At 39.5% G+C, this 21,910-nt stretch overlaps 1 protein-coding gene across 2 annotated transcripts in view; it reads right to left on the bottom strand.

Annotated features, from left to right (window-relative positions):
• The window catches only part of LOC126213529 (solute carrier family 35 member E2A-like), a 145,615-nt gene that overhangs the window by 55,416 nt on the left and 68,289 nt on the right, over nt 1-21,910 (bottom strand). For both annotated transcript variants that reach the window (XM_049941374.1, XM_049941373.1), the window contains exons 5-6: nt 19,107-19,160; nt 7,307-7,510 (exon numbers count right to left, since the gene is read on the bottom strand). In XM_049941374.1, the coding sequence (XP_049797331.1) occupies nt 7,307-7,510; nt 19,107-19,160 (258 nt within the window). The remainder of the gene's footprint in view (nt 1-7,306; nt 7,511-19,106; nt 19,161-21,910) is intronic.

A 21,910-nucleotide genomic window follows, 5' to 3' on the forward strand; every position in this document is an offset into this window, starting at 1 on the left:
TTCGAAAACATGTTAGCAGAGCCAGCTCTTAATTCCAAAATAATTACGAGTTTTGTCAAAAGTACTGTTCGCGTAACAATATCTGACAATCTCACTATTTAAACAAATAATTCGGCCTAACCTCTATGGTAGAAGAAACTGTCAAAACAAGAGACTTTTTTGATATATTCAGTTAATAGAATGAGGTATATTTTAATTGTAACTGCTGTAACTTTTAACGTCAAACAATGTATAGTTTCAGCACCTATTATTGTGACAATATATATAAGGGCCCGATTTTTGTCCCGAGACAGCCAGTCCACGGCCGAGTTTCGGATGAGGAACCCGTATTGGTTAGATCGAAAACAATGCATCCACTTAACTGTGAAATAAGTTTAATAGGCTGTGTGCTAAAACAGTGACAGTGTACGTTCAATATGTACCGTATTATGCAGCAAGAACTATGTGGTTACGTTTTTACTGTTTGCAGATGTTCAACAGTAAACTATTGTAGCAGTATGTTGATGTTTGCTTGCAACCTATTAATGAGACAATAGTGCACTGGCCATATAACTGTATTATTGGGGGGTTGTGAACTGTGAAAGTAAAGAACTGTGAAACGCAAATGAGCACCTGTCGGCTACATCATTTAAAGTAGTCAGTGTTGAACTTAAACCCCCCGCCCCATTTTTCAGCTAGTGTAGCAACGCAGTACGTCGACACCAAGGAAGAAATAAAGCGGGCGAATGTCACAGTGTGTATTATACAGTATTCCAGTATTCTACAGTGATCGAAAGGCCGTGGTCGTGTTGGTCACCCTGCAGGCACCATCAGACAGTGTTAATACCACAGACATACATTACTACACTGGCAAAGGTGCTTCTTTTACTGAAGCCTGAAGTTTGATGAAGAAGATGGCAGCTTCAACAAGTTTGTATATGGCACTACTAGGATTTCCTGAAATGAAATGGCTTTGTGAGCTTTACGGTTGGTCTAAACAACTTTTGCGGCAGAGCAAACATTGCATACAAGTTGAGTTGAACACAAACACTGTAGAACTGCATTATGAGAAGAACATCAAGTTACATGAATACACGTTTAAAGCAAACTTCAGAGTTCAAAGCAAACTTTAGTGTTCATAAGAACTCTCAAATGAATAACAACACTTGTTATCAATGACAAACAGCACGTTCTACTTATATGATCACTTTTGTAACGACCATATTCTTTGAAGAAAACTGGTTAAAAACACATTATCAAGCTATGTCTGCTAATAACAAATTTATTAAACCCCTTAAAATATACATAAACTACTAGCTATACCCAGTGAACTTCGTTCTGCCTCTGAAAATCTTTATATGTTATAGCTGCCCTGGCAAACGTTGTTTTGCCATATAAATTATCTCTATCATGATACAAACAATAATAATGGCTGAAAATTGTGTAGGGAGTGAGAAAAGGCTTAGGAGGAAGTCCGGCAGTATCGACCACTCTTAGTTCTAGCGTTTCTAGGGCAGATCGCTCACGCGGATTTAACAACTGCAGCCGAGCATACAAACACAGTGGCAACTTCGTGTCGAAACATGTTCGCCAGCATTATGAATAAGGCCAAGTAAGTAAAAAATTGTATGATTAAATTCTTTTATAGGAACAAAGGAGAGCATAGGAACTTCTTTGTTCCACTAAAAGAATTTGATCGTATGATATATTTCCGTATGATAAAAATCGATGCACTTGCGCTAGGCCTAAATGTCGGTTTGGTAAATGATGCGTGCTGCCTAGTTAAACTTCTCAGTCTAGTTACGTCTATTCAAAGAGGGGTATTCGAGTCGTTGCTTTTGGTATGTTTTCTTCAATTACCTATCTATCGAATAGTAAAAGACTATCACTGGTAGACAGCTGGTAAGGATAACTGATCAAGTGATAATTGATCAGTTATCGACCAGGGCTGAAAATTATGAAATTACTAAAATCACTATTAAAAATAGGGGGTTGGTGGTAGAAGGATGAAAATTTAGGGTTGCGTGTATTTTTTAATGCCACATCATACAAAAATAAAAATAAAAAGTTCTGTCCAAAAAATAAGAAAAAATTTTTTGGGGTGGACCACCCTTATCATTTAAGGGTATGAAAAATAGATTACAAATGATTCTCAGGTGTACCGAATATACATTTAAAATTTCATCAGAATTGATCGAGCCGTTTTGGAGGAGTATGGCAACTAACACTGTGACAGGAGAATTTTATACATAAGGATTTAAACACTGCCAGTATTTCATATAAACAAACTATAACATAATTATTTAGGCTTACATACAGTACAAAAGCAAAAATACTTAAGATGGTTTTAATTATATTTGCATTAATACATGATCCTGTACTTGTCTTCTCTATCTCTGTGCGAAAGGTTACAACCAGACACTACACTTGTATTGACAATTAAGTCATAATTTTAAAGGTAACATAGTCGTATTAGTTTATTCCCACTTCTTACAACCGTTTTATCAGCAAATAAACAGCTGTTTACATGTCCTTTGCACTCGCCGCCATATTGCGATTCTAAAGTGCTGGCTTCTGAGACACCAATGATACCGTATACGGTATTGCCAGTCTAGTCATGGATGTCTGTGGTTAATAGTCATTACAATTAAAACAATGTAGGTATGTGTTTACTATATGGTATTCTATGATGATGGAAAGTCCTGAAGTAAAGAAATTAACTGGGGATGCTGAGTCCTTGATATGCAGATAAACAAGACAGATAACTTTGCTCGCTTCTGCATGAATCCTCCTTCACAACTATGGAGCAGGCATATGCAGCCTACACATACTGTGTGTGTGTGTGTGTGTGTGTGTGTGTGTGTGTGTGTGTGTGTCTCACCTCAAACTATTGGGCAAGTTGTTACCTTCAATCCTTAATTTATTTACATAGTAGTCTTTGTTTCCTAAAACCACTGCGATGTCATCATACATGAAAAACGAATGATAAATAAATATTCTTCTGACGTTATTCAATCTGTTCATGGTGCAAGCAATAAAGGAAACTGTGGAGAAATTTGCAGAGGGAATTTAAGTTCAAGAAGATGAAATAAAAATTTTGAGGTTCACCAATCACATTGTAAAAGAAAGGGATAGTGTGTATCATACCATGAACAGTGCGGTCATTAAAGATGGAGCCAAGCTGGGATTACGAAAGACTGTGGAAGGAAATTGGCTGTGCCCTTTCCGAAGCAACCATCCCGGTATTTGTCTGGAGAGATTTAAGGAAATCGCGTAAAACCTAAATTTTGAGGGATGAATGGAGATTTGAACTGTTGTCCTCCCAAATGTGAGTCCAGTGTGCTAACCACTGTGCCACCTTACGCAGTGATAGCCTCGTAATTGTGTCAGACACAGCAAAGAACTTGGCAGAGCAGCTGAACATATTGTACAGCATCTTGAAAAGAGGTAAGAGCATCTTGAAAAGAGGTAAGAGCATCTTGAAAAGAGGTAAGAGCATCTTGAAAAGAGGTAAGAGCATCTTGAAAAGAGGTAATAAGATGGGTACAAACTAAAGAAAAACAAGGACAATGAAATGCATTGCAATTAAATCAGGTGACGCTTAGGGAATATGGGAATGAGGTACTAAAAGTGTTAGATGAGTTTTGCTACTTGGGCAAAAACTAAGTAATGATGGCAGAAGTTGGGAGGGTATAAAATACAACCAGGCAGTAGCAACAGAAGAGCTTCTGAAAAAGAGAAAATTGTTAAAAGTGAATATAAAATTAAGTGGTACGAAGTGTTTTCTAAAGGTATTTGCCTAGAGTGCAGTCTTGTACATTAATGAAACATGGATGATAAACAATTCAGACAAGAAGAGAACAGAAGCTTTAGAAATGTGGTGCTAAGAAGAATGCTCAAGCTTCGATGTGTACATCAAGTAACTGATGATTGGATACTGAATCAGATTTGTGGAAAATGAAAATTATGACACAACATGGCTAAAAGAAGGGATCACTTAATACTACCCATTCTGAAGCCAGAAATAAGTTCAGCCGAAATTTTTTCAAACGATCTAACAGTGATCAGAAAGGATAGATTAAATACAGTTGGTGGTGGAGTATTTATAGCTGTCAGAAGTAGTTTGCCTTGTAGCGAAATTGAAGTAGATAGTTTGTGTGAAATAGTACGGGTAGAGGTTATACCTGACAACCGGACTAAACTATTAACTGGATCATTTTACTGACCTCCGACTCAGAAGATATAGTTTCTGAACAGTTCAAAGAAAAATAGAGTCATTTCACACAAGTATCCTGCTCGTACAATTATAGTCGGTGGTAACTTCAATCTACCCTCGATATGCTGGAAAAATTATACATTTAAAGCCAGCGGCAGGCAAAAAAAAAATCATCCAAAACTGTACTGAATGCTTTCTCAGAAAATTATTTTGAACAATTAGTTCATGAGCCCACTCGAAGTGTAAATGGTTGCGAAAGCATACTTGACCTCTTAGCAACAAATAATCCTGCACAAATAGTGAGTATTGTGGTGAGTACAGGGACTAGCAACCACAAGGCAGTTGCTGCTAGGCTGAATACTGTAACACCTACAACCATCAAAAAGAAACGCAAAGTATATCTTTTTAAAAAAACTGATAAAAATGCTCTTAATGCCTTTTTAAGAAACAGTCTTCACTCCTTCCAATCTGATCATGTAAGTGTAGAAAAGTTGTGGAATGTTTCAAAGAGATACCATCGACAGTAATTGAGAGATATATACCACATAAATTTATAAGTGATGGTACTGATCCCCCATGGTACACTAAACGGGTCAGATCGTTGTTGCAGAAGCAACGAAAAAAGCATGCCAAATTTAAAAGAACGCAAAATCCCCAAGATTGGCAAAGTTTTACAGAAGTTCGAAATATGGCACGTACTTCAGTGCGAGATGCTTTTAATAATGTCCACAATGAAATTCTGTCTTGAAATCTGGCAGACAACCCAAAGGGACTCTGGTCATACATAGAGCACACCAGTGGCAACACACAGTCAATACCTTCACTGCGTGATAACAACAGTGAAGTCACTGATACAGTGCCACTAAACCAGAGTTATTAAACACGGTTTTCCAAAACTCCTTCACCAAAGAAGAAAAAGTAAATATTCCTGAATTCCAATCAAGAACAACTGCCAAGATGAGAAACGTAGAAGTAGATATCCTCGGTGTAACAAAGCAGCTTGAATCACTTAATAAAAGGCAAAGCCTCCGGTCCAGATTGTATACCAGTCAGGTTCCTCTCAGAGTATGCTTATAAAATAGATCCACATTTAGCAATTATATACAACCACTTGCTCACAGAAAGATCTGTAACTAAAGATCGGAAAATTGCTCAAGTCACACCAATACCAAAAAAGGGTAGTAGGAGTAATCCGATGAATTACAGGCCTACATCACTAACATCCATTTGCAGTAGGGTTTTGGAACATATACTGTATTTGAACATTATGAAATACCTAGAAGAAAAAGATTTATTGACACATAGACAGCACAGTTCCAGAAAATATCATTCCTGTGAAAAACAACTAGCTCTTTATACTCGTGAAGTAATAAGTGCTATCGAGATTCCATATTTTTAGATTTCCAGAAGGCTTTTGACACCGTTCCTCACAAGCGTCTTCTAACCAAACTGTATGCCTACGGAGTATTGCCTCAGTTGCGCGACTGGATTCGTGATTTCCTGTCAGAAAGGTCTCAGTTCGTAGTAATGGACAGAAAGTCATCGAGTATAACAGAAGCAATATCCGGTGTTCCCCAAGGAAGTGTTATAGGCCCTCTATTGCTCCTTATCTATATTAATGACATAGGAGACAATATGAGTAGCCATCATAGATTGTTTGCAGATGATGCTGTGATTTACCGTCTTGGAAAGACATCAGATGATGAAAACTAACTGCAAAATGATTTACATAAGATATCTGTATGGTGCGAAAAGTGGCAATTGACCCTGAACGAAGAAAAGTGTGAAGTTATTCACACTAAAAGAAATCTGCTAAATTTGGTTGTGTGATAAACGACACAAATCTGAAAGCTGTAAAGTCAACTAAATACTCAGGGATTACAATTACAAATAACCTAAATTGGAACAATCACATAGATAATATTGTTTGTACAGCAAACCAAACACTGCGATTCATTGGCAAAACACTTAGAAGGTGCAACAGGTCTACTAAAGAGGCTGCTTACACCACACTTGTCCGCCCTATTCTGGAGTATTGCTGTGCGGTGTGGGATCCGCATCAGATGGGACTGACGGATGACATCAAAAAAGTACAAAGAAGGGCAGCTCATTTTGTATTATAGCGAAATAGGGGGGAGAGTGCCACAGACGTGATACTTGAATTGAAGTGGCAATTATTAAAACAAAGGCATTTTTTGTTGCGATGGGATCTTGGTGGTGGTGGTGGTGGTTAGTGTTTAACGTCCCGTCGACAACGAGGTCATTAGAGACGGAGTGCAAGCTCGGGTTAGGGAAGGATTGGGAAGGAAATGGGCCGTGCCCTTTCAAAGGAACCATCCCGGCATTTGCCTGAAACGATTTAGGGAAATCACTGAAAACCTAAATCAGGATGGGATCTTCTCATGAAATTTCAATCACCAGTTTTATCCTCCAATTGAAAAATCATTCTGTTGGCACCCAGCTACATAGGGAGATCTGGTCATCACGATAAAATAACAGAAATCAGTGCTCGCACACAAGGATGAAAGTGCTCGTTTTTGCCGTGTGCCGTTTGAGAGTAGAAAGGTAGAGAGAAAGCTTTAAGGTGGTTCACTGAACCCTCTACCAGGCACTTTACTCTGAATAGCAGAGTAATCACGTAGATGTAGATGCAGAGCTCAGACGGCTTCCTATAAGGAGATGTTTCTGAATTATGCTTTAGGTCCTCTCTCTCTCTCTCTCTCTCTCTCTCTCTCTCTCTCTCTCTCTCTCTCTCTCTCTCTCCCCCCCTTGACATTATTCCACATTCACCTCCTAAATATCATGGTTTCTTTCGAATATCTTTTAATTTTTGATAGCCTTGCCTGCATCCTATGAGGCTAGTACAAGTGTAGCTCCGTCTTTTTTGCACGAGCCTTTCAAAAACCAAATCACTGCAACAAATTCAGATATTTTCATTGCACCTGTGAGTGTCCGTCCCTCTCTCAATCACCCTGCCCACAACTCCCTCAGCATCCTGGGCAGTTGCACATTTTCACAGACAAGAAGCACTAACTAGACGCTCATAAAGTGCTATCTCCCTCATTTGTAGCACCTGACCTCCCCAAACTGCACAGTGCTGCACGACCTCACCTGTGTGTGACAGGGCTGATGTAGTCCATCAGCACGTACGCGGTGATGCTCTGGAAGTGGAAGAAAACGCCGTTCAGGACGAAGGAGACGAAGAGGCCCAGGTCTGTCGACCTGCGCACTCCCGAGAAGTCCACGAGGAACAGCGAGGCGGGAACCTGCACGGCGACAGATGCCACACTCGTGTAGAACTGCAGCTCGGCTGGCCTGTGAGGAACGCACCACAGAGTGTCGTCAGAATACCGTCAGAAGCTGCCCTGACTACAGGTCGGGCAAGAATAGAATGTCAATTGTATATGGGTGATAACTGTAATAAATATGACTTTACTAAATGGAATATAAATAATTAATGTAGAGTTAATTAAATATGAGAAATTATCACTACACCTTAAATGGTTACGTTTGTTTACCACGTGCAGGCAGCAAAACAATGCACCAAAAACGCGGAAGAAAGCAAAAGTAGTATCGATATGAGAGGAAGGAGGAAGAAATGCATGTGGAAACTAAAGAACGATAGTCTTACTTGACACAGCATATAAACTTTATGAAAGAATTTTAAACAAGACTGAAAACAATAACAGAAGACTTAACAGTGGAAGAACTGATCAGATTTAGAAAGGAACACTCAACAACTGATGCAGTTTTTACACTATTGGTCCTTCAAATTGCTAGACCGCGCAGATGACATGCTACAGAAGCGAAATTTAACCGACAGGAAAAAGATCCTGTGATATGCAAATGATTTGCTTTTCAGAGCATTCACACAAGGTTGGCGCTGGTGGCGACACCTACAGCGTGCTGACACGAGGCAAGTTTCCAACCAATTTCTCATACACAAAAAACAGTTGACCGGCGTTGCCTGGTGAAACGTTGTTGTGATGCCTCGTGTAAGAAGAAGAAATGCGTACCGTCACGTTTCCGACTTTGATAAAGGTCGGATTGTAGCCTATCGCGATTGCGGTTTATCGTATAGTGACATTGCTGTTCACGTTGGTTGAGATCCAATGACTGTTAGCAGAATATGGAATCTGTGGGTTCAGAACGGTAATACGGAAATCCGTGCTGGATCCCAACGGCCTCGTATCACTAGCAGTCGAGATGACAGGCATCTTATCCGCATGGCTGTAACAGATCATGCAGCCACATCTCGATCCTTGAGTCAACAGACGGGGACGTTTGCAAGACGACGTTTGCAACAGCACGGACTATCAGCTCGGAGACAGTGGCTGTGGTTACCCTTTACGCTGCATCACAGACAGGAGTGCCTGTGATGGTGTACTAAACGAAGAACCTGGGTGCACGAAGGGCTAAACATCATTTTTTCGGATGAATCCAGGTTCTGTTTACAGCATCATGATAGTCGCATCCATTTTTGGCGACGACACAGTGAACGCACATTGGAAGCGTGTATTTGTCATCGCCATACTGGCGTATCACCCAGCATCACTGTATGGGGTGCCATTGGTTACATGTCTCGGTCACCTCTTGTTCGCATTGACGGCACTTTGAACAGTGGATGTTACATTTAAGATGCGTTACGACTCGTGGCTCTACCCTTCATTCGATCCCTGCGAAACCCTACATTTCAGCACGATAATGCACGACCACATGTTGCAGGTCCTGTACTGGCCATTCTGGATACAGAAAATGTTCGACTGCTGCCCTGGCCACCACATTCTCCAGATCTCACACCAACTGAAAACGTCTGATCATTGGTGGCCGAGCAACTGGCTTGTCACAATACGCCAATCGTTACTCTTGATGAACTGTGGTATCGTGTTGAGGCTGCACGGGCAGCTGTACCTGTACACGCCATCCAAGCTCTGTTTGACTAAATGCCCAGGCGTACCAAGGCCGCTATTACGGCCAGAGGTGGTTGTTCTGGGTACTGATTTCTCAGGATCTATGCACCCAAATTGCATGAAAATGTAATCACATGTCAGTTCTAGTATAATATATTTGTCCAATTAATACCTGTTTATCATCTGCATTTCTTCTTGTGTAGCAATTTTAATGGCCAGTAGTGTATCTTAAAACAGTTTACTGGAAAGCAGAGAGTGTTTAACGAGGTGACACATAATGCTTTTATACATTTTCAATATAGAAACACTGTGCAGAATAATGTAGCACAGTGCTATCCTTTACAGTTTATCAGCTATCAAAAGTCTGTATAAGGAAGAATTAGTAATCTTTGATATCGAAGGCATATGTACACATCCAATACAAAGAATTGAAGGGGTGAGACAAGGCTGTAGTTTACTGCCTACATTTTATTTTTATTTTACAGCAATTTAGTTACATGACATATTACAAAATTTGTTCCTGTATGCAGTAACTGATGTGCGAGACTTTACCATCCAGCCCTTTTAAGAGTCATTATGCACATTTTCTCTTATGTTTCTGCAGTTATTTCCAATATCATTTAGAAATGTGTAACTGGAGTCAACCCAGACAGATACTGCTCTTTCACACAACACAGGGTCAACAGAAAGTATTAGCTTGTTTCCAATTACAAACCAAATGCCAGAATGAGATTTTCATTCTGCAGCGAAGTGTGCGCTGATATGAAACTTCCTGGCAGATTAAAACTGTGTGACAGACCGGGACACGAGCTCGGGACCTTTGCCTTTCGCAGGCAAGTGCTCTACCGACTGAGCTACCCGAGCACGACTCACGCCCCATCCTCACAACTTTACTTCTGCTAGGTCTGGCACGCAGTTTTAATCTGCGAGGAAGTTTCACAAACCAAATGATTTTTGAAGCAGAATTTTACACGCCCTTTTGGCAGAGTGGTCCCAGATTAATCTAGGGCAATATTCATTTTATTGATATGTATTAAGAGGGATAGTAAAACACAATGACCAACAAGTGCTGCAACCATTGAATGAGCAGCACCGCTACACGGCAGTAGCTGTTGGTGAGGGCCAGGGCGGTGCGGTCACTGGTGGAGTACAGGTTATTCTTTGTATTCTAATATCCCTGCTAATACATATTGATAAAACAAAAATAGCGACAGAGTAATTTGAGATCATTCTTTTGAATGGGCATGCAACATCCTTTTGTTTGTAATAGGAAAAAAGCTGACACTATCTGTCAATGCTGGATGCTACAGGAAAGACATTATGATCAGTATATGTCTGGGCTAGCAGCAAATATCTGGCAAAACATCAGAGAAAATGTGTCTGACAACTCTCAGGAAGGATACTTTGCATATGATTTGTGTATGGGTTTTCTCATGTAGCACTAAATAATTTTTAAATATGTCACACGATTTACAGAGGTGACTGTGCGTTCTATAACAGAAATTATAATATGCAATGCGTAGCAATGTAAAGGAGTAGTTTACTTCTTTCTTTGCTGGTATTGTTATTACAGCCACAGTAATGTAAAGTAATATATGATGCAATAAAATTCATTTTGTATAAAGAATTTGATAGTTTCTGGTGGATGGTTTTATCATTCAGTCATTAGTTTTGGAAGGACTACTGTATGTCTGAATCATTATTGGTGTTCAACATCAGGCTTCCTGGAATTTTGTCCAAGCCAGAATTTTTTACCATCTGACACTCGCAACGTGTATTTCGACTTCCCATCAACTTCTTTGTGTGTATTTAAATGGCGTAAAGTCGATAGTGATGTTTGCGATTCGTGCCTTGAGACTGCATGTGATTAATTGAAAAATTTAAGCTGCATAGACCGTGCACAGTTTTGAACTTCTTGGACGATTGTAGCTGTATGCTTGACAGACTCGAACCAAACCCAGAACAGGGCCTTGCGCATATAATGTCCTCACTGACTGAGCTATCGAAGTAAGATTCACAAACCATTCTCTCAGCTTCATTTGTGTTAGTACTACCCTCCTACTTTCCAAACTTCACAGTTCTCCTCTGTACAGACAAACAGATTTAATCTTCCACGAAGTTTCGACACCAGCTGTCGTCAAGAATTATACTCTGGTGCTTTCTGTGATCTTTTTAAAGCAATTATTAGATGGAAAACCAATATTTGTGGTGTATCAATAGTGGCACATAATAAAAACACAGGCCAATCTTTCATAACAGACCAAGTGAAGTGCCACAGTGGTTAGCACACTGGATTAGCATTCAGGAGAACGACAGTTCAAACCCGCATTTGGCCATCCAAATTTAGGTTTTCTGTGATTTCCCTAAATCACTCTAAACAAGTGCCGGGATGGTTCCTTTGAAAGAGCACAACCGATTTCCTTCCCCATACTTGACACCATCCGAGTCTGCACTCCGTCTCTAATCACCTCGATTTGAAGACAACCAAACCCAATAAATCCTATAATATAAAGATCCACACCAAACATAAAACCAGACGTTAATCAACTAACTTGAATGTACTCCTACTTTTGGACACTAATATTCCAACCATCACCTTTACACTGGCTTCGACTGTGCTTCGGACAGGGGAGGAATGGCAACCCATTCTTCCCCAAGAGCCACAACCAGAAGAGTACCAGGTGTACTGGTATGAAACGAGTGTTAAGATACAAATGTGTCAATAGGGAACATTTTTGTGAACGAGCCTTAATTTTTGTTTGTTTGGCAGGTATGACATATGTCAAAGATATTTAGTATACATCAAGTCATGGAACAAACAACATCATATATTTTCATCGTGTTAACAATGTCGAATTTTGTACCAGAAAGTGATGATTTGTAGAAAGCATTAATTTTTTGTTTTCATTTGAAAAAAAGTGCTGCAGAGTTGCACCGAATGCTTGTCGAGGCATATGGTGATCGTGCTTTATCAGAAGTAACATGCAAAAGATGGTTTCAACTGTTTAGAAATAATGATTTTGATGTAAGAAATGAAGAACGTGGAAAACCACCAAAAAAGTTCGAAGACGCCAAATTGCAAGCAATATTGGATGAAGATGATACTTTGAGTCAGAAGCAAAAGGCAACAATGCTAAATGTTGCACAACAAACAATTTCTGATCGTTTGAAAGCTATGGGAAAAATCCAAAACTGTAGAAAATGGGTGCCACATGAATTGAATGAAAGACAGATGGAAAACCGAAAAACCATTTGTCAAATTTTGCTTCAAAGACATGAAAGAAAATCAATTTTGCATAGAATTGTTACTGGAGATGAAAAATGGATTTATTTTAAGAATCCTAAACGGGAAAAATCGTGGGGTAGTCCAGGACAACCATCAACACCAACTGTAAAACCAGATCGATTTGGCAAGAAGACAATGCTCTGTGTTTGGTGGGGTCAGAAAGGTGTGGTGTATCGTGAGCTTCTAAAACCTGGTGAAACTGTGAATACTAATCGCTACAGACAACAAATGATCAATTTTAACTATGCATCGATCGAAAAAAGACCAGAATGGGCCAGAAGACATGGCAAAGTAATTTTTTTACTCGACAATGCACTTGCATACAAAGCAAAACTGGTTCAGGATACAATCAGAACACTTGGCTGGGAGCTGCTAACCCAGACTTGGCCCCTTCCAACTACCATTTTTTTTCATCAATGGGACATGCATTGGCTGAGGAACACTTCGATTCCTACGAAGAAGTCAAAAATTGGATATCTGATTGGTTTGCTTCAAAAGATGAACATTTCTATTGGCGTGGTGTCCACAAATTGCCAGAAAGGTGGTAGAATTGTTGTTGTTGTTGTCTTCAGTCCTGAGACTGGTTTGATGCAACTCTCCATGCTACTCTATCCTGTGCAAGCTTCTTCATCTCCCAGTACCTAATGCAACCTACATCCTTCTGACTCTGCTTAGTGTATTCATCTCTAGGTCTCCCTCCACGATTTTTACCCTCCAATACTAAATTGGTGATCCCTTAAAACATGTCCTACCAACCGATCCCTTCTTCTAGTCAAGTTGTCCCACAAACTCCTCTTCTCCCCAATTCTATTCAATACCTCTTCATTAGTTACGTGATCTACCCATCTAATCTTCAGCATTCTTCTGTAGCACCACATTTCAAAAGCTTCTATTCTCTTCTTGTCCAAATTATTTACCGTCCATGTTTCACTTCATGGCTACACTCCATACAAATACTTTCAGAAAAGACTTCCTGACACTTAAATCTATACTCGATGTTAACAAATTTCTCTTCTTCAGAAACGCTTTCCTTGCCATTGCCAGTCTACATTTTATATCCTCCCTACTTCGACCATCATCAGTTATTTTGCTCCCCAAATAGCAAAACTCCTTTACTACTTCAAGTGTCTCATTTCCTAATCTGATTCCCTCAACATCACCCGACTTAATTCGACTACATTCCATGATCCTCCTTTTGCTTTTGTTGATGTTCATCTTATACCCTCCTTTCAAGACTCTGTCCATTCCGTTCAGCTGCTCTTCCAAGTCCTTTGCTGTGTCTGACAGAATTACAATGTCATCGGCGGACCTCAAAGTTTTTATTTCTTCTCCATGGATTTTCATACCTACTCTGAACTTTTCTTTTGTTTCCTTTACTGCTTGCTCAATATACAGATTGAATAGCATCGGGGATAGGCTACAACCCTGTCTCACTCCCTTCCCAACCACTGCTTCCCTTTCATGTCCCTCGACACTCATAACTGCCATCTGGTTTCTGTACAAATTGTAAATAGCCTTTCGATCCCTGTATTTTACCCCTGCCATCTTCAGAATTTCAAAGAGAATATTCCAGTCAACATTGTCAAAAGCTTTCTCTAAGTCTACAAATGCTAGAAACGTAGGTTTGCCTTTCCTTAATCTTTCTTCTAATTGGGTCCTCTGGTCCAAATGAACGGATCACTGACTGCAAATGTTTACGTTCGATGACTTGGAGACCATTTGCAGCCGTTCATGGACTTTGTGTTCACAAACAATGATGGAATTTTCATGGATGACAGTGTGGCATGTCGTCGTGATTGGTTTGCAGAAGATTCTGGACAATTTGAGTGAATGATTTGGTCACGCAGATCACCCAACATGAAACAGATCAATCACTTATGGGCAAGGGCGTACCCAGGATCTAAACTAAGGGGGCGGGGAGGGGGGGGGCAGGTCAGCACTTCTTATTAAATAAAACAGTAAACCAGTGAAAAACTGCTTTTAATAAACATTTTAAATACAAGAATGCACTTGTACAATCTGAGAAAACATGCAGCATTTCTTATTAAATAAAACAATAAACTAGTGAAAACTGGGAATATCTTCTTTGGGGGGGGAGGGGGGGCAGCTGCCCCCCCCCCCCCCCCCCGCCCCTCGCTGAGTACGCCCATGCTTATGGGACATAATTGAGAGGTCAATTCGTGCACAAAATCCTGCACCGGCAACACTTTCATAATTATGGATGGCTACAAACACAGCATGGCTCAACTGGAGGCTTCCAATGACTTGTTGAGTCCATGCCGCATCGAGCTGCTGCACTACACCAGCAAAAATAGGTCCGACACGATATTAGGAAGGACCCTATGGCTTTTGTTGCCTCAGTGTGCCAGTGACATTTTAAATAATGGCGTAAATGGCTCATTTTCTGGGCTCAAATTTATTCTAAGTGGTTGGATCTCAAACTGTTAACAGCTTTTAATGCCATGTGGTATAATAATAATAACAAAAATCCCAATGGTTAGCACAAAATGCTCGAAATGATCACAATGTGTTAAAGTAAGAATACAGTATAACCCCATTTTTATGTTCTCGGAATTAACATTTTCCCACAGTTTACAACATTTTTTTTTATTGCTTCCATCAAATTTCCTATCAACATTTTTTTTTATTGCTTCCATCAAATTTCCTATGTCCAAAATGTTAATTCGCACCCAATTTTCTTCAATATATTTATACTTATCCTGCAATTTACACATATGAAAAAATGTTTGTGGAGAAAAAAAAGGACAGAAAATGACGCTGGCATGATACTGGCCGTCAAATAGTGTTTTCAAACATTATGTGGTTAAGTTTCTTGACACCAGGGCACTCTACTCAGTGGATTTGAACCAGTAAATGTGTAAAAGTTGGAACAATTTGTGTATTATCTCCTGCCACTGCCAACTCTACTTGCTGTGGTGGCTGATGGAAGTAAGTAGGTTCGTTCGTATTAAGATATCGTGACCAATAACAACCATTTCCAAACACTCTCTACTGTGCATACGCACTTTCGTGATTGTTGTCATCATCGTGACACGTTTGTCGAACCATATTTAGTGTTTTTTGGCGTTTGACCACTTGTAGTGCTAGTTGACAACATAACTAACTCACTTTGCTTCACTCTAACATTTTTGTGTGTCCTTTTGTGCTGAGCAAAACATATTTTGAGAATTTATTCTTGTTGTCAAGTGCAGTATTCACATATGTATTTTTTGTGATGTCACACAAACAAACAATGTGAGTGATAGTTTGCGTGTGTGTGGTTTTCTACATAACTGAGGAGGCACTGTAGCTGATAACCTCAAAAAGACAACTACAGTGTGAAAGACGCAGAACAACACATAAGCAAACACCACACAAAATATTTATGTACATATTTGCACTTGAAAACGAGAGAGTTTCAAAACGTGTTGTGCTTAGTATGAAAAAACATGTAACTAGTACAGTGTTTCATTATTTAAATTATGAATGACAGATGCAGGCTTTCCAGAAACATCGATTATGGTGTGCGAAATCAAGTCAAACATTTCTACTTCCTAGACAGTTATCAGTTCCAGTTACACCAGCTGTTTTTGTTAGATAATAAACAAGTCCGTAACAACTATTTTGATGCCTATTATGTACACATATCATACATAAAGTGTGAAAATGCAAGTGGGTATCCTGTACATAACTTTTAAAGCTTAAAACATGATTTCCCACATTTTACATTTTTCTGCATTTTACACCTTTGTATCTCTTTGACGATAGGGTTATTACGGGTTGAGCACAAGTTTCTACTGCAGAAGGAAATCAGCTGTGTCCTTTCTAGAGGACCTATCCCTTTATTCACCTCTGGTTTACAGAAACTGTAGAAAACAAAGATGGGTTGCCAGATAGGGATCTGAAACCAGTCTTCCTGGATACAAGTCCATGCTGTGATGCACAGTGTGGTTCCATAATCAGACCAGAGGGTATTTTACCAGTTTTAAAAGTGAAAAATGACGCAGCTAGGGTAGTAAATATCAGGAAAAAATAAGCACAGTACCGAAGAGAGAGAATTTAAGAAAATTGTGCCATAAAAGAAAGGACATAGATAATTGCAGGAGCATATGAAATAACAAAAATATTTACAATAAAAAGTGCTTGGGATTTGCTGATGACCTAGCATTACTAGCTAATAATATTCAGGAAGCCACGAAACAAATAACAAGCTTACAAAATATAGCACAAAAATTAGGACTCCAGATATCATTTGAAAAGACTGAAATAATGGTAACGGATCCACTTGTAATAGATCACATCACAGTGAATAATAGGGAAATTAAAATAGTGAAACAATTTAAATACCTGGGTGAAATTATAACACATAAATTGGACGAGAAACCTGCATGGCGAGCAAGAACTAATAAAATGATAAAAGCTCAAAAACTAACATGGTCTACGTACAATAAAAAATGTCTATCAATTAAAACAAAATTAAAACATTACAAGACGGTGGTTCAACCAGAGGTTACATACGGAAGTGAAACTCTTTTTAAAGTCACCCAGAAAAACAGAATTGACAAAATTTTAAAAGTAGAGAGAAGAATTGCTAGAACATGCATAAATAAGAAATATCAAAAAGCTGGGCAATGGCGGATAGTTCCAAATGAAGTGGTATACAGAGAACTGGAGCCCATCACTGATACTATACGAAAGAAAAGGATCTCTTTTTGTGGTCACATTCTGAGGACACCAGAAACCAGATTATCAAGAAAAATTATTGAGAAACTCTGGAAATTGAAACAACAAGGAGGATGGCTTAAGGAAATAAGAGAGGATATGGAAGAACTGGAAATAACTCTGGATGATTTGCAGAACAAAACGCCAAATTTAAAGAAGTTGAGGGACACAGAAATAAGATTTAAACCAAAAATTGACAAACAACATACAATGAAAAGGGTATTTACAGATAAGGAACGACGAAAAGCATCGGAACGAATGAAGAGATACTGGGCCACTCGGAAGGGGAAAATACCAAAGAAGAGGACCAGAAATGATTGACTGAAGTGGTCCAATGAGGCCGTAAAAGCAGAAGAAGAAGAAGAAAGTGCATATAAAAAATTCATATAGTAATGCATTAGAACAAGGCAGCAAAACCAGAATGCCTCTACATAAGTGAATGTCTGGCACTGAATTTATAATATTAGAGTGAAAAAGGAAAATTTGTCAAATATCAAGCACAATAGCCTGAAAATTAAGAAGCAATAATGAAATAGTGAATATATAGAAAAAATAATAAACACTAAAAAAAGAAGATTGACATCAGAATTGGAACAAAAAAAAGAAAAAATAGAAGTGGACTGTTTAGCTTTTGCAGACGATCTGGCAATAATTACAGAAAACGAAGAAATAGCTCAGAATTACTTGGAGAAACTACAAGAAGTTTCGGCCAGAGCTGGACTGCAGATTTCATTTGAAAAAACCGTGTATATGTCTAATCATAGAAATAACAAGAAAAATCTTATTACTAAATACGGCAATATTAAGAGAGTAGAAAAATTTAAGTATTTAGGTGAAATAATTCAAGTGAATGGTTTAGACAAGAGTGCAAACCAGGCGAGAGCAAGGAAAATGGAATTTGCTTTTCAAAAAACCAAAGACATATATAACAAAAAAAAAACATTTCGATTCAAGCTAAATTAAGACATTATAAAACTGTCATTAGACCAGAATGCCTGTATGCATCGGAGTGCCTAACTCTTAACAAAAAGGGGGAAATAGAAAACATGGAAAGGAAAGAAAGGAAAATTTTGAGAAAAATATTAGGACCGAGAAAGATTGGAGAAGAGTACAAGCTAAAGAGTAATAAGGAAATATACAAAACTATTGAGAAAGTGAGTGATGCAATGCGTAAACGCAGACTAACGTTTTATGGTCACCTGTCGAGGATGGATGGAAACAGACTAACAAGAAAAGTGTTTGAACATAGTAACAGGAACGAAAAAACCAACAATAAATGGATACAGATGGTGAAAAAGGATTTGGCCTATTTTAATGTCACCCGTGAGTCAATCAGGGACAGGAAAAAGTTTAGACAAATAGTGAACGAAATTAAGTGTTTTCCAGAAGAAACGAAACTAAAGAATAATAACAGGAAATGGTCGGAAGAGCGGAGGAGGAACCATTCGAAAATGATGAGGAAATATTGGGAAGAGAGAAAAAAGATCAAAAAGCCGGGCAAGTGAATTGTTGAACGTGGTCCAAAGATGGCCGAAATCGAAAGAAGAAGAAGAAGAAGAAGAGAAGATTGATTTAAACAAAATCAGTGATAACAAGCCAACAAAACAGATCTTCAAGTGTGTCTGGGAAAAGAAATCCACAGCAAACAGGAACCAAGTAATTAAAAAAAATGAACTATAAGAAGCAGAAGAAGCTGCAGAAAGTTTTCAGAAGGACAACATTAAATTTCGAGGCAGAAGCAGTAAGAGAACAGGTGTAAAAGTATGAAACAAATAAAAAAAAAAATCAGTTTTGAGAATGTTCTTTTTGTCTGCTTATCGTGACTGCAACATACACAACTTCATGAAGGAAGCACCTCCCATTAAGGAAAATTACAGTAAGTAACACTTTACAGTTGCAGCATCTATGAACAAAGTGTCCCCATAATTGAAAAATTGTTGACAGAAACATAGAAAAAGATGAAAAAAGGCACTAATTGGCAAGTCCAACTTACGTATATTTGAATTTCTCTCCACTTATGAGCATCTTAGAATATACATTCTGCAGGCTGAAACAAAGCAAAAATAGAAGTCCATTACCATTAAACTGCTTAAGTTTATAAAGATATAAACATCAAATACCACGAAAATAAGCACTCATTCTACATCAACAACAGTTTCTGCCATTCAAAACATGTAGAGGAGAATCAATTAAAACATGAAATTTGACTCATTCATACTACGCAACCACGATTCTCACAAATGTGTAATGTACCTGTATACGTACTCCACAACTATGAATGTAGACATGTACTACTGATGAAAAGATGTCAAGTTCCCTGCTGGGTGCCAGCGTTAAAATACTATACTACACTACTGGCCATTAAAATTGTTACACAAGAAGAAATGCAGATGATAAACGGGTATTCATTGGACAAATATATTATACTAGAACTGACATGTGATTACATTTTCATGCAATTTGGGTGCATAGATCCTGAGAAATCAGTACCCAGAACAACCACCTCTGGCCGTAATAACGGCCTTGATAGGCCTGGGCATTTAGTCGAACAGAGCTTGGATGGCGTGTACAGGTACAGCTGCCCATGCAGCTTCAACACGATACCACAGTTCATCAAGAGTAGTGACTGCCGTGTTGTGACGAGCCAGTTACTCGCCCACCATTGACCAGACGTTTTCAATTGGTGAGAGATCTGGAGAATGTGCCGGCCAGGGCAGCAGTCGAACATTTTCTATACCCAGAAAGGCCCGTACAGGACTTGCAACATGCAGCCGTACATTATCCTGCTGAAATGTAGGGTTTCGCAGGGATCGAATGAAGGGTAGAGCCACGGGTCGTAACACATCTTAAATGTAACGTCCGCTGTTCAAATTGCCGTCAATACGAACAAGAGGTGACCGAGACGTGTAACCGATGGCACCCCATACCATCACACCGGGTGATACGCCAGTATGGCGATGACGAATACACGCTTCCAATGTGCGTTCACCGCGATGTCGCCAAACACGCATGCGACCATCATGATGCTGTAAACGAAACCTGGATTCATCCGAAAAAATGACGTTTTGCCATTCGTGCAACCAGGTTCTTCGTCGAGTACACCATCGCAGGCACTCCTGTCTGTGATGAGGCGTCAAGGGTAACCGCAGTCATAGTCTCCGAGCTGATAGTCCATGCTGCTGCAAATGTCGTCGAACTGTTCATGCAGATGGTCGTTGTCTTGCAAACATCCCCATCTGTTGACTCAGGGACCGAGACGTGGCTAAACGATCCATTACAGCCGTGCGGATAAGATGCCTGTCACCTTGACTGCTAACGATACGAAACCGTTGGGATCCAGCACGGCGTTCCGTATTACCCTCCTGCACCTACCGATTCCATATTCTGCTAACAGTCATTGGATCTCGACCAATGCCAGCAGCAATGTCATGATACAATAAACCGCAATCGCGATAGGCTACAATCCGACCTTCATTAATAGTCGGAAACGTTATGGTACGCATTTCTCCTCCCTACACGAGGCATCACAACAACGTTTCACCAGGCAACGCCGGTCAACTGCTGCTTGTGTATGAGAAATCGGTTGGAAAGTTTCCTCATGTCCGCACGTTGTAGGTGTCGCCTCTGGCGCCAACCTTGTGTGAATGCTCTGAGAAGCTAATCATTTGCATATCACAGCATCTTCTTCCTGTCGGTTAAATTTCAGGCCTGTAGCACATCATCTTCGTGGTGTAGCAATTTTAATGGCCAGTTGTGTATTTTAACACTGCAACCCAGCTGGAAACCTGACAGCTTTTCATCAAATTATTTTCCTGTTCCACTCAGAAACGAAGTGAGGACAAAAAAACCATTCAAATGTCTTCATACAAGCCCTTATTTCTCTTATCTTGTCTTTGTGGTCCTCATGCGAAATGTACATATGTGGCAGTAGAATTGCCCTTCAGTCAGTCAAAAATGCTAATTCTGTAAATTTTTTCACTATTGTTTTGTGAAAAGGATATAATATTCTCTCCACGGATTCCTATTTGAGCCCACTGAGCTTTTCTGTAATACTCACACATTGATCAAACCTATCAGTAACAAATCTAGCTGCACAATTCTAATTGCTTTGATGTCTTCTTTTAATCTGACCTGCTGCGGATCCCAAACACTCCAGCAGTACTAGAGAAGGGCCATGCAAGTATTCTGCACACGGTCTCTTCTATAGATGAGCTACACTTTCCTAGAATTATCCCAACAAACCAAAGTCAACCATTCACCTTCCCCACAGCAGACGTTATGTTCTTGTCCCATTTCATGACGTTTTGCTCTGTTACACCTAGGTATTTAATCGTTGTGACTGTGACAAAGCCATACAACATTAACGCCGTACCTGAACATCAGATGATTTTTTTTCCTACTCGTCTGGATTAACTTACATTTTTCTACATTTAAAGCAAGTTGCAATTTATCATCCTCAATCGGAAATTCTGTTGAAGTCATCTTGACCCTCCAAGAGTCGCTCAGCAACAAACCTTTCCCATATACTTCAGTGTAATCAGTAAACATTTGCAGACTGTGCTCATGTACGTATACAAAAAACAAGAGCAGTCCTATCACACTTCCCTAGGATCCCAGCTCTCCTGAACTGTGCAGGTGGGAACTATCCCTTCAATACATCCCACACTCCCGTAACCCTCCCGGTCTCAACGTTTGTAACTCACTATCTTTCAGCCACCTCTCCCCTTCCCTGTTCCCACTCCAGCACTACATAGCCTTCTATTCCACCAGCACACCCACAGTCTTTATACTTCTCTC

The sequence above is a fragment of the Schistocerca nitens genome, chromosome 11 (genome assembly GCF_023898315.1).
Source record: "Schistocerca nitens isolate TAMUIC-IGC-003100 chromosome 11, iqSchNite1.1, whole genome shotgun sequence".
NCBI lineage: Eukaryota > Metazoa > Arthropoda > Insecta > Orthoptera > Acrididae > Schistocerca > Schistocerca nitens.